At 36.1% G+C, this 14,493-nt stretch overlaps 1 protein-coding gene across 2 annotated transcripts in view; it reads right to left on the reverse strand.

The window, feature by feature from the left end:
* Positions 1 to 14,493, reverse strand: part of CDIN1 (CDAN1 interacting nuclease 1) — a 217,112-nt gene that overhangs the window by 121,356 nt on the left and 81,263 nt on the right. For both annotated transcript variants that reach the window (XM_063089350.1, XM_063089349.1), the window contains exons 6-7: positions 2,557 to 2,636; positions 2,150 to 2,199 (exon numbers count right to left, since the gene is read on the reverse strand). In XM_063089350.1, the coding sequence (XP_062945420.1) occupies positions 2,150 to 2,199; positions 2,557 to 2,636 (130 nt within the window). The remainder of the gene's footprint in view (positions 1 to 2,149; positions 2,200 to 2,556; positions 2,637 to 14,493) is intronic.

Genomic DNA, 14,493 nt, shown 5'->3' on the forward strand with positions numbered 1-14,493 from the left:
ACAAATCATTTTTATTCAGTGTGAAATAAAATAATTCCTGTTGATTAGTCTAGGAAACATCTATGCAAGTGTATTTACATTATATGAAACTGCTACTACCTCAATGCAAAGATAAAATCAGTTTTTCTATAAACTTCCCAGCCTGTTTTATATTGCATGGTAAGAGCAATCACCAATTTGAAATTTTGGAAAGATAAACTTCTTGATTATGCTTTGCTCGATATAAACACATATAAAATGCAAGGACTAGAAAATAAAGCTTATAAAAACAGTAATTGTACTGGAAATAGACATAATGGAACTACAAACATTATAATCTAGTCAGTGAATGCAATTTTTAGACATACATCATAATCATTATCAAATGAAATCATGTAATACATTAAATTCTACTGGCAATACCACCACCAAAAAAGAGAAGTGAATGATGGTTAAAATGTAAGGAAAATATTCCAAACAGAATTTATAATGCTGCATAAGCAGAAACACTTAGACTTTGTCTATAATAATACCTATTATTGATGTATTGCAGTGACCATGGGGCAAAACTTGTAAATAACCTCACAAGCCATTTTCTTCACCAGCAATACAGCAATCTAGTTTCCCGTAAGCATCTCAACTATTACTGAAAAATAGCCTCCTGGCATTTACAAAGCAGTTGACTTCATACTTTAGTCCATGCATATATAATTAGATAGTTATATTTAAAATCAATATGCAATCCTTCAAAAGACATTATGCTTTTAAAACCTTAACTTTAAATTGATTTTTAACTATTTTATGTGCTTTAAAATTAACATGTAATTCAACTCCAGATACACTGAGATGGTATTAGTTGTTATACGAATGTGCTAAACTTTATCACTGTAGCAACATAGGATGGCACTCCCACAATTTCTAACACTATCATTAGTTTTATTCTGAAAATACACTTTGGCTTAGTAAAAAGGCAACTTGTGACAATGCTGTTGTTTTTATTAATTTAAGCTAGGCTGGGGGAACAGACTTGAAGAATAAATATGTAAAAAAAAATATGTAATTTTAGGTATTGAGTATTCTTGCAAAAGGGCTCTGTTAAAAGACTATCAAAGGTTAACTTTATTTATGAGAGTGATTTTCTTAACAAAAATTTTACTATGAGCCTTTGTGAAAGAAGGTGAAACATAAACACACATAAACACACACACACACACACACACACACATTGACCAACAAGCGCTTCCACCAAAAGCCCTCCTGATGTAATCACTGAGTCACACAGGTCATAGTGCCACCCATGCTAACAAAACCTACACCAGGAAGGACATGTTTATATTAAGAGGTAAGAGACTCAAGAACTCAGATATAAATTATTTTCATAAAAAATTACAAATTATTTACCATTTAAATAGCATTTTTAGTTAAGGATTATAAAAATTTTTACTGTTGCCACAATTGTACTAAATTTATTAATTAACAATGCCCTACTTCATGAAGTAGTTATAAGTCCACCCAATCCTGTTTTAAAAAGTAAATATTAACTCTTTAGTAATCCCAATGTCTTTAATGAAGGATGACTGGGCATCTGTTTTCACAGACTTAAATTCAGTCCAGTGGAAAAAATTAGCTTGATTTCTCTAAAAATGTTTATCAGTGATCCAAATAACAGCTTGGATTGTAATCAGCATTTAAGTAACAAGAATCTACTGCCCTTTAAAATGTGATGGTCTCTGGAGGCACATTAATCATATCATCCTTTAACTCTAGGCTCAAAATTTATTCTTGTAAATTCAACTGAATTTGGCTCATTTTAAGTGAAACATCATTATAATTTTTTAAACATTCAGTGGAATGGTTAGATACATTCCAAGACAGAATGTTACCTGCCTAGTGACTCTGTACCTTTAAACTCATTGAAAACCAAGCATTTTGAAATCGGCATGAGCATGTGCGACTGCTGAACTGACACCTTCCTGTGGCCTGTCTGGTTTTTCTTAAGCCGTAGAAAAGAATGGTCTGCAGTGACCCTCCAGTTGATGGAATGTAAAATAGAAGAGTATGAAATGTGTTTTGTGAAGCAGAACTTTATGTCAGGTTAAAGCTAGACACATCTCCTCTACTGAGTCTAAGCTCGTCAATTGTGCACCTAAAATTTTATGGGAAAGGATACTGTTTGATGCAGTCCACCAGTGGTCCATAACAACAGTCATTCACAATGCACTGCAGACAAATGAGAGAAGGGGTCTGGGGTGGGGCAACTACAAAAACTATTACAGTAAGCAGTATCCTAAAAGCAGTAATTACTTTTCTCCCCTCCCCACCCCCCACAAAAGAAAGCTATCAAAAGCCTGTTCAGATTTAATCACAGAAAACAAAAATTGCATGCTTTTTATTCACTATAAAAGCAAGCTATTAAAAAGTGAAATGCTCTTCTCACAAATATTGCATTGCCATTTATGGTGCACCCTGACCTCAGTGATAGTTTATGATGACAGTAATTAAATGAGGTTTAAAATCCTTTACTCTGCTAGGCAGATAACAGCATTGCCACTGAAAATAGACAGCTGTGATTAATACCTGATAGACCTGATTTGCTAGAACTCCATCTGGAATCTGAGAAGGGTCCCGTAGCATACTGTTTATAACAGACTTGGAGGCTGTAGAAGAAAGGAGATGAACTGTTAGCAGACAGTCAACATACTTTTAATGCAACATGAGAAGTGACGTATATCTACATATACATAAACCATGAAAACAAAAACATTACTGATACCAATCATTTTTTTCCTTTTTTTTTCCTAAGGGAAGCTTTTAATTAGACCATTTTGCAAAGTTTATTAGCCATATTGCCAGATTTGATGATGACCTAATTTTTCCAAGGTAAATTAACAAGAACAGACCTAAAGCATATGTCTCTATGCAGATAAATTAGCTTTGGAAAAGCCCACATGGGGAAACAAACAACAACAACAACAAAACCACAACAAAAACATTCAGAAAAGAAAATACTTCTACCTTTTGCAGGTAGGTATTTTACAACCAAGCATGTGTCCATGGAGAGCTTAGTGAAGGCAGGTCAGATTCAAAGACTTCAATGATGTCAATAAAAATAACCATCAGCCAAGAAAGCATCTCTGAATTCTAAAACCTTTCCAACACAATTCTCATCAACTGCCATAAAATGCTATGTCCATTTCAAGGTGAGGAAACTAGGTAAAACTGACAATTGAGAGACTATTAAGTAAGAAAAAAATATATACATATACACACACACAAATTTTCCACCCAAAATATGCTTTATCCACTTGCAAATTAGCTGAAACCCCAGGGAACTAAGGTTTAGCAATGAGTTTTTTCTTATAGGAGGACAGGGACACTAAGTGAAGCATCTAACGAAGGATGTTATATCAGGTGACATGCTTTAAAAAGCAAGGTAGGAGATCCTGGCCTCTCTGTTTACTGTACAGATGTGTCAGCCAAGGTGGCCTGAATTCTTCATAATGCATGGCAGGAAGGCCAGTCTCTAGACTGAAGCTAAGTCAGGTTTGCCAAAGAATCAATCTTTCAAATCCTCCAGTGGAATCAATCATTCCCACATATTTAGCAAAATGGCTTAGGGTCTGGTCCACACAAGCAAAAACTAAAATGCATACTGGATAATTATCTAGTTAATAAAATGAACACAGACTGCACCTACATCACTCAAGTGCTGAGATGATTTGGGGTCTTTTTTTTTTTTTTAGATTGTGCTCTTTATCAAGTTCAGTATCATAAGAACACTGACAGATACAAAGAATGTTAGTAAGTACTGTTGAAAGAAATAAGTAAACTGCACCTTACTTAAGCATAGTATCGAGTCCACAAAGAAAAAATGAAGTACAACTATATTTTAACTACTGCCTATTCTTAGTTACATAACCGCTTGCTTATAGCAATGTTGATGTACTTAATAACCACTTAAAATATATGTGTAAACATGTTTGCACTGCACATGGAGAGGTCAGAGGCCATACAGAATCTCAAAAAGGGCATCACCCAAGCTATCCTATCTAGCCCCAGCTCCACAACTACCTCTGCAACTTTGGCGAGTTATGTAGCCTCTCAAGTTCAATGTCTTCATCTGTAGAAAGTGATATTATTTGAACTGACTACCTTAAAGAATTCTTGTGTGAGTCTCCAGAGAAAACAGATATAATAGCATTTTGTTAAAGTTTAAGTAACGTAAGAACCAAATCAGACTTACATATTTGCTTCACATGAACTTAGGTTAGACCCAATTATTCCTAAAAGAAATTACCATGGGTAAGTGGTACAAATACTGGGAACATGAAGCAGCAAATCATCATCTTATAAAAGTACAGATTATGGCAGCAACAGTATTAAACAGATAATAATCTGCCCGGTAAATTCACTTGGTTTTCCCAGCCTAATTTTAAGGCCTGGCCAATCAGAAGAGACCAAAACAGTCGTTCATACATTTGGTCACCTTCTCTGGAGGTACTCTGATCTGCCACTCAGTCACCAGATGGTAACAGCAGACACATTCTTTTATGTTATCCATAAATGCCAGCAGAGGAAACGGCAGCACCTTCTCCATATGCACCTGGTTATGGTTAAGGTGTGAACACTGCTAACTCTCATACCCAAGTGAGGAAAAGATTACTAATATATAAATAGTTAGACAGTGTGACCAGAAGTACTATCCTATGGAAAATTACTGATCTCATACCAAACTATATGCAAACTCATTGCTAAAATCATAAAACAAAGGCTCTTTTTAAAAAGAAAAAGGGACAATACTCTAGGACATAAGAAAAGTAGGTCACTTATTTTGTGGGAAAAAAAGAGAAATATTAAAAGAAAAACTGATGACATAATTTTCCTCACAACATAAATTTTAGAGTAGTATGCTTATCAGGATTAAGAATCATAGCCAACAAACTCTTCTGAAAAATAGTTTGGATGTGTTGAACAGAACACTATTCAAAACAAAGGAAGCTTGTGAGAGGAACTCAACTGTTTTAAATGGAATCGTAAAAATATACATTGGGTCCACCTGAAAGTCAACAAAATGTCTTTTCTCTTCTAGCAACCTGATATTTTTAGAGGAGGAGAGAAAACTGTGACTTGCCTACCGTCCACGCGGCTCTTTCCACTCAGACATCACAAAAGCACTCTGGTGTCTCAGATCAAGCCCGAGAGTGCAAACCTACTTCTACACACATATGCTGAACCTTAGAAACTGTCATCTCAAAAGGATGAACAACAACAACAACCAAATAAGGCAATGGCACAATCTTGGCATGACTGGGGATAAGAGGCCTCAAGAAGCCAATGCCTTTTATGAAAGTCGTCCTTTGGCCAGCTCTGGATGACCTGCATCCAGCTTTTTTGACCACACATGGACAGGAGTCCTGTTCTCCTGAACCTTTGTTAGAGGCATTCATTCTGTTGATTTTACAGTTACTCCTGCCACTGCTTCAGCTGACGGGATTTCAGATTTCCACAAAGCACACATAAAGCAGGAATGCGTGAGTAACTTCGAGCTAGATTCACAAGACCCGGAGAGGACTGGCATCTGTTAAAAAGCATGCTGCAGAAGACAGGCCATAGGCAATGGCTGGACTAAAGCATAATGCCTAAGATTATAATCTTCTCATTTTAAAATATTTCTGATGTAAAGAACTCATGAGCCTAATATAATAAACATCCATGCACCACCCCCCAACCTGATTTATCTTGGCACTTTTAGATAATCTAATATTAATTTATGTAAACTTTCTTTTTTATTTATCAGTCTTGCCAGAGGTTGGTTTTGCTAGTACAGATGTTATTCAACATATGATGGGTTTATGCCCTGATAAACCCATTGTAAATTTGAAACATCTAAGTCGAAATTCATTAAATACATCTAACTTATCGAACATCATAGCTTACCTAGCCTAGCCTACCTTAAAGGTGCTCAGGACACTTACATTAGCCTACAGTTGAGCAAAATCATCTGGCAACACAGTACACTGTAGAGTATGGTTGTTTACCCTTGTGACCACATGGCTCACTGGGAGCTATGGCTCACTGCTGCCGCCCAACACCACAAGAAAGAATCGTACTGCGCATAGCTAGCCCAGGAAAAGACCAAAATTCGAAGCGGAGTTTCTGCAGAATGTGTATCACATACAAAAAACTGTAGGTTGAACCAGAAACGTTTTAAGTCCAGGACCATCTGTATTTTCAAGAAAGGAAATTTTGGCTTTGTGAGTCCTCTCTATTATACCATTTCTTCCTATTTCATTTAATTTATCCTTTCTCATCATTATTTATACTTTTTCTAACTTGGTATTTTTGCAAAATTCATTTTCAATTGTGTATTTTAATATATACTTTTCAAGGCTATAATTTTTCCTCTAAATCCTGTTTTAGCTACATGCCACAACTTTTGTCATTTACTTATAAATACTTTATAGTTTCCATTATTATTCATCTTTGATCCAGAATTATTTAAAACATTTAGATTTTTGTTATTTCTAATTTGTCATCTTTATATTAATATGGTATATTACTTAGACTCCCTTTGTGTTTTTATATGTGATCAATTTCTGTAAATGTTTTATAGGTCTTTAAAAAATTGAAGTTCCTTTTTTTTTTTCCTTTGGCAGCGGGCCACTACAGGGATCCAAACCCTTGACGTTGGTGTTAGAACACCATCCTCTAACCAACTGAGCTAACTGGCCAGCCCATGAAGTTCCTATTTTTGAGGTACAAGATTCAGATATGTCTAGTAGGCCAAGACTTTTAATTGTATTATTCAAATCTTATTATTTTTTTTTTCTGAACTAGATATGAAATAATCATCAACTACTACTGTGGGTTTGTCAGTTTCTCCTTATAATTATGCCAACACTTGCTTTCTATATTCAGAGGCTATACTCTTGGTGCATGCACTCTTACTGTTATACATATACTTCTTGGGAATTATGTCTTTCAGCAGTCATGACTTTATCTCTAATAAAATTTTTGTCTTTAATTTAATGATATTTAGTGGTAACAGTGCTGCATCATTTTTCTTCTGGATAATATCTGCCTCATATATCTGGTGTTCCATTTCTTTACTTTGAACTTGATTGTGTTATTATGCCTTAAGTGTGACTCTTATAAATAGTACTTAGATATTTAAAATCAAATTTGAAAATCTCTGCTTTCTAAAAAGTGAGTTTAATACATTAAAATTCATTGTAACCAACAAATTCAAACTTATTTTTCTCTTTTCCATGCTCTGCTAATCATTCTCTCTTGTCCTCCTTTTCCACCTTCTAGTAAGTTAAGTTTTATTCTCTCTTTCTCCTTTTACTCCTTTCAAAATAATACATTCTATATTTATTTCTTTAGTAGTCCTCTCAAAAAATTTTAAAAACTGAATCAATACCTAATTTTCATCAGTGCCTCCTTCATCATTCTGTGCATAAAGGATTTAAAATGCATTTAATCCCATCAGGAAACCTTCCTCCCCCATCAGCCTCCATGATATTGTCTGTTATTTATTTTTCTTAATTTATTTTATTTTAATTTATCAATATATAATGTAGTTGATTTTCATGTCCCTTTACCAATTCCTCTCCCCCCCCATTCTCCCCTGTCACCCATCACATCATATCTGTTCACATGACTTAGCAAGTTCAAGGAATTGTGATTGTTGTGTCTTCTTCCCTGCCCCCCCATTTGTCAGCATATTTATTTATTTTTATTATTTATTCATTTATTTATTTATAGCTCCCACAAATAAGTGAGAACATGGTATTTCTCTTTCTGTGCCTGACTTATTTCACTTAATCTAATTTTTTCTAAGTCCATCCATGTTGTTGTAAATGGTAGTATATCATTCTTTTTTATAGCAGAGTAGTATTCCATTGTGTAGATATACCACATTTACTTTATCCACTCATCTGATTATGGCCATTTGGGCTGGTTCCAACTCTTGGCTATTGTAAATACTGCTGCAATAAACACTGGAGTACAGGTATTCCTTCAACATGATGTTTCCATTCCTCTGGGTATATTCCCAGCAGTGGAATAGCTGGGTCATACGGGAGATGTATCTGTAATTGTTTGAGGAACCTCCATACCATTTTCCATAAAGGCTGCACCATTTTGCAGTCCCACCAACAGTGTATGAGAGTTCCGTTTTCTCCACAACCTTGCCAGCATTTATCATTCTCAGTAGTTGGATATTAGCCTTCCTAACTGGAGTGAGATGGTATCTCAGTGTGGTTTTGATTTGCATTTCTCGAATGCTGAGTGATATTGAGCATTTTTTAATGTGTCTGTTGGCCATTTGTATATCTTTGTTTAGGGAAAAGACTGCTTCTTCAGCAAATTCTGCTGGCAAAACTGGATATCCATATGCAGGAGCATGAAACTAGACCTGTACCTCTCACCATATACCAAAATCAACTCTAAATGGAGTAAAGAAGTAAATATACACCCTGAAACAATAAAAATCCTTAAAGAAAACATAGGAGAAACACTCCAGGAACTAGGACTGGGTACAGACTTCATGAATACAACCCCAAAAGCACAGGCAACCAAAGGAAAAATAAACAAATGGGATTATATCAAACTAAAATGCTTCCGCACAGCAAAAGAAACAATTAACAGAGTGAAAAGACAGCCAGAGTGGGAGAAAATATCTGCAAAATATACATCTGACTAAGGATTAATATCCAGAATATACAAGGAACTCAACTTAACAGCAAAAAAACAAGTTTCCCAATTAAAAAATGGGCAAAGGAGCTGTCTGTTATTTTTGTTCAACCATCTTATCTGTAAACACAATTTTCCAATTAATCTCCATGATAGTTAATTTTGTCAACTTATCTGGACCATGGATACCCAGATATTTGGTCAAACATTATTCTTGGTATGTCTGGGAAGGTGTTTCTGAACGACATTAGCATCTGAATTGGTAGACTGAGTAAAGCAGATTGTCCTCCTTAATGTGGGTGGGCTCATCAGTTGAAGGCCTGACTAGAAGAAAAAGGCTAAGAGAGAATTCTTTCTGCCTTCAAGCTGGGATATCAGTTTTTTCCTTGCCTTTGGACTCCTCCTGAAACACTGGCTCCTGGGTCTCAACCCTGCTGGCCATCAGACTGGAATTATTACCACTGGCTATCCTGGTTCTCAGGTCTTCAGATTGGGACTGGGATTATACCACTGGCTCTCCTGGGTCACCAGCTTGCCAACTGATCTTAAAACTTATCAGCCACCATAACCACATGAGCCAATTTCTTATAATAAATCTCTCTCTCTAGAATGTGTGTGTGTGTGGGGGGTGCGAGCATGCGTGTGCACATGTGTGCACGTGTGTGTGTGTGTGTGTATCCTATTAATTCTACTTCTCTGGAGAACTCTAATAGTCATTTTTCATTTTTTAAAACACTTGATGCTTATTCAGATTTATCAATTTTTTATCATTGTTTGCCAATTTCCTTTCTCAGAATTGCTTCTTGAATCCCACTATCCACTTTCGTGTTCAATATCCTTGTTATTGAAGCATCCCTGTATTAGTTCTTTCACCTAAAGTAGTAAAATCACCTAGTGTTGACTTGTCTGAAAATATTTGTACTTAGTTCTTACTCTTGAATGATAATATAGCTGGTTATACAATTATAGGCTAAGGGTCATTTTAATTCAATTCTTAGAAGATATGATTCTACTGTCTCTTGGCATCTATTGGTACTGATGAGAACTGTAATGCCAATCTAACAATAATTCCTACATACCTCATTTGTCTTTTATCTCCAGGTACTTTTAAAATTTTCTTTGATATTCAGTGGTTTCGTTGCTATGTGCCTAGGTGTGGCTACTCTTATTTAGCTTGCTTGGGATTAGCTGTTTCATGAAACTAAAAATATATGCCTTTAACCAATATGAAAAATTCTGAGTCATTATAGCTTTGGCCTCTGTTCTCCCCTCTGGAACTCTTATATTAGACATCTGTTGGAGGGTCTTATTCTATCCTCTACGTCTTCTCCCATAAAGTATTTACATTTCCCCTCTCCTCATCCTTGTGTTATATTGAAGTTGCTTTCCTTAAATTCACCCTAGACTTCATTAATATTTGTACTAACCTAAATCTTGTGATCTAATTTTTTTCTCATCTTTTTGTTGAACACTTCACTCATCTAATGAGCTTAAAAGCTTCAATGACTATTATTTCATTTTTAAATTCTATTTTTTTCAAACCTATCTGCTCTTTTATCACACTATTCTATTCTTTCACTTATCCAGTTAGTTTTTCTTTTTTATTCAATTAGTTTATATACATTATTTTTAGATTTATTTTATAATTCATGAATTGTCTTATAGATTTTATTTAGTGTGTTCATTTTCTCATCTCCGGCCCATGATGTGCTGTTTCTTTATATCTATCTTCCCCATGGTAGTTGGTTTTCTTCTCTATTTGTAAACTTTTACTGTGAGCTTATTTTCAGCAAGAATTGTTTGACCTGCAGTGTGGAAGTAACCACGACTTCACGTTTACTTTTATAAAAATCAGTTTTATTGTTAATTTCTTAGCTTGGGCTTTCTGCAGTAAACAAGAGTGTAAATTCAAACCTACAAATGGTGCTTACCTGTTTCTAATTTTTCCTCTCCTAACACTCCAGAACCCAAGGTCACATACAGTAAGCAAGCTTCCTTGCCATTTTCTCCAGGCAAGTAGAGTTTTCCTAGTCCTTTTTTCATGGTTTGAGCTATATGTGGAGGCTCAATTCCAGCTCCGGCGTACATATCTGTCCTTCTGAGGTGTTAAAAACCCAAGCCCCAGCTCTTCATATTTATATCTAAAGCTAACAATCCTTCTTTACCACTCTGGATATACGTTCTTTCTCAACTTCTGATACCCAAAGACTTAATTTCCTTTGTTTGTACTTGGCTATGTATTTTTAAAGATTTTTGTTTGTTTATTTTGTCTATTATTTCTAACCCTAACCCTAACCCTAACCGCACCCCTACCCACACATATACACAGCCCTTTGTGGCACTCAGGGCACAATCCACTATCAAAACTGTTCTTGGGAAAGAACTTGGTAGAAATCCTTTCTACTTTTGTGTGTGTTAGTTTAATGTGTTATCACTCCAGGGAGTGTTGGAATTTAAGTTGTCTACAACCACAGAATAGAAGGAATTTCCCCCCTAGCTAAGGACATTTCAAGCACCAGCAATCAAGCAAGTGAAGACCTTCCAAAGAATCACTGACATCACACCCATTTTTACAACTTTTGCTTTCCTTAGTGTAAGATAAGTAACCAGCTACCGCTACAAGGAACTGAGGCAGATAAGCAGGTGTGTCATCTGTGCTTCCAAGACCCCCGAGATCCTGCCTTCTTCAGACTGCCTTTTCATTAGGGTATACCCGAACTACAACAAAGAAAAGACCACATGTGGTTGAGATGATCTAATCCAAGATCACAAGTAGGTTTAAGGATGACTTGTGAACAAACATGGAGCTGACTGTGTATTGGATGGCAGCAGTCAAGTGAGGAGAGAGGATGAATGAGGGAAGGACAGACACAGGGATAAAGGTGACCTGGGCTGTTTCGAAGAAAAACTGATGTGTAGTCCAAACTGTGGTGCTAGAACCTAGCTCTCCCACCACGGGAGAAAATCAGCCCCTGAAGTTGAATAACTGGATGGAGAAGGCAGTCAGCTGCTGTTGGTAATACTTTTGGTAATACTCCCAAAGTATACCAGGAGTCCTGCCTCTTCTTGTGGTTGCTCCAGAGGCTGTGCTCCAACACAGCAAAGCCTAAATACCAACTAGTATTTAATCTTTTCTTCCAACACTGGTATAAGGCCTCTGCTGGACATCAAAGTTGTAACGGTCCCAAGATGCATCTTCATGAGGGTTGACCTGCCAGTGTCTTTCCTGGACAATTTCAACACTGCCAGTTGCATACAAGCGCCTATTCACCCTTGCAGTCAGAGCTATGCCTCAACAATTCCAGGCACTAACCCCACTAGTTCTTCCACCACATAGGAGAGTGATCTCTAAAGCAGTTTGATAACATTTGACATAAAAATATGTTTTAACATTAGGGAATCCTGTAAGGACAAATTAAATTCTGTCCTCTAACTAGCATATAATCATGTAAGAAATAACTTAGACTAGAGTTATCAAATATGAAAGTATTATGTAAGGACCAGAGGAAGATGTCTCCAAAGTACAAGTAGTCACACTGATCAGAACGTTGTATCAAGCATCTTGCAGCTTTATAGCCACTGTATACCACCAACCCTTATCCAACAAGAGGACATGTCATGAATATTTACTAAACATGTAGTTAATGCCATGATTTATACTTAATTCCTCCCCATCCCCGACATCCCACAAATCTGGAATGTTTTTTCTTGTCTTTCCTTTGGCCAAAACTTCAAAGCCCAGTTCAATTCTCACCTTCTCCATTAAAACCTTGCCTTATTTTTCCAATCCACTTGCCTTCCTCTCCCTTATATTGTGGAGTGGAGAGAACTCATATTGTCTACCAATCATTTGGCATTTGATTAAATATTACTTTGTCATCCGATGACAGGAGATAGATCAGGATGGTAAAATTTGATACCATGCCAAATTTAAAAACATCTGAGGGAAAAAGGAAAGTTTAATACAGTATAGACAAAACAAGGTGTCACATTTCGTTAATGTTATCTTTAAATATCTGAGGGTTTTTACATGGAGGAAGAATTAGGCTCATCATGTGGTTACCCCAAGAAGATAAGAAAGCAATCTTACAAGTTTATTACTGGTCGTGAAGCTCTAAGATTTCAGATTTCAAGCTCCACTTTATGTGGCCCTTTTTCATTATGGCTTATCTAAGAAAACCTTTTAGGCATTCTTTTTTCTTAAGCCCCCTCCCCCCCCATGAAACATTAATGCCACAGATATACCATATATCTGTTTATACAATGTCACCCCCTTTGAAAATGCGTGGATCACCTGGAGGACTAAGGAACTGTTTGTGTAAGGGTATTGGTAAGCTGCTTAAAAGTTACCATTCCAAAATTGATCTACCTAAGATAGCTACTCAATAAATTGCTGAATAAATGAATTAATAAACAAATTGCCAAATGAAAGAGAAGAATATTCAAAATCCAAGCCCTATTTATATTCCCTACTGTTAAAGCAATTTTTAGGTAGCCAAATGGATTTGACCCTATTGAGCTTTTCTCATAATGGATGAGTAGGCTTTTTATTTATTTTCATTGTTTTCAAGAAATTCAAACTAAGAAGCACTAGGATACAATGTATCTTCAGAATAATGCTGAAAACATCTAATGTTATATCTCCCAAAGAGAGGAGTACTTATCAATCATTGGCATAAACATGTGAATTGATTTCACCAGCACACAACACAATTTTATCTTTTACAGCTATGTATTATTTTTATAAGTATTTCACATTTATGGCAAGAGATTCTAGGTTATCACTTAAGATGGAATTATAAATTTCCTTTTTAAAACATAATTAAGTAAATGATACAAAAATATGAAGTAAATATAGCATGTATGTAGTGCTATTTGGATATGGCAAAAATTTTAAATGTTGTAATCCAAATTTCTAAATTTTCAGAAGTACTGGTTTAATGTTTGTTCAGAGTCAGTTGAACATTCAGGAATGTGGGGTTACTCAATTCTACTCAATAACAGGTTTCCACTTCTAAAAAATAATAGCTAACATTTTTTGAATGCTCACATGGTACAGACAGACACCATTCTGAACTCTTCCCCTGTGTTAACTCACTGAATGTTCAAAATGTACTTATAAAGTCGGTATCCCCATCTTACAAATGAAGAAATGGAGGAATGGGGAATTTAAATAATTTGCCCAAAGTCTCACTCCTAGTTAGTGGTGGGGCCGTGATTGGAGCTTAGCCAGGCCCATAATTACCAGGCTACTCTTCTCCAGCACCATTCCCGTGGTATTCAAAGGCAGTCTGAAATGTTCTAGATTAATGCATCTTACTGAGAAGAGCTGAACTCATGTTTTCTATCAGTATTCCCTTCCCCTTCTAGATTTCCCTCCAATTCAAAGTTTCAAGACACTTAGTGCTCCATGTAGGGCAAATATAGGGTCACAGAAAGAAGCTAAGTCCTCTCATCTAAGCTCACTGGGGCCCAGCATGAGTTGAATCACAGGCAAAGAGAAGACTCCAGCTCAAGATCAGGGGATAAAGTTCATAGCAGCAAAGACCTACTAAAATTTGCTGAGATAGCTAGAAAACTTGAAAAGATTACACGTGTCTTATATTCAATAATAAGAAAGAAAACTGGATGCTCCTAGACATGTTACTACAGTGGCTGCTTGTACGATCAAGTTTGTATTATTCAGTGAGATGGGGCACTTCTCTGCTCTGCAAATAGATGACTTCAAGAAGTCTCTCTAACAATTCCTTCTGGGAGCCTGCTCATATATATCTCCTGTGTTTCCATTTGCTGGCAAAGACCCATACCACATCATGG

The sequence above is a fragment of the Cynocephalus volans genome, chromosome 3 (genome assembly GCF_027409185.1).
Source record: "Cynocephalus volans isolate mCynVol1 chromosome 3, mCynVol1.pri, whole genome shotgun sequence".
Classification (NCBI taxonomy): Eukaryota; Metazoa; Chordata; class Mammalia; order Dermoptera; family Cynocephalidae; genus Cynocephalus; species Cynocephalus volans.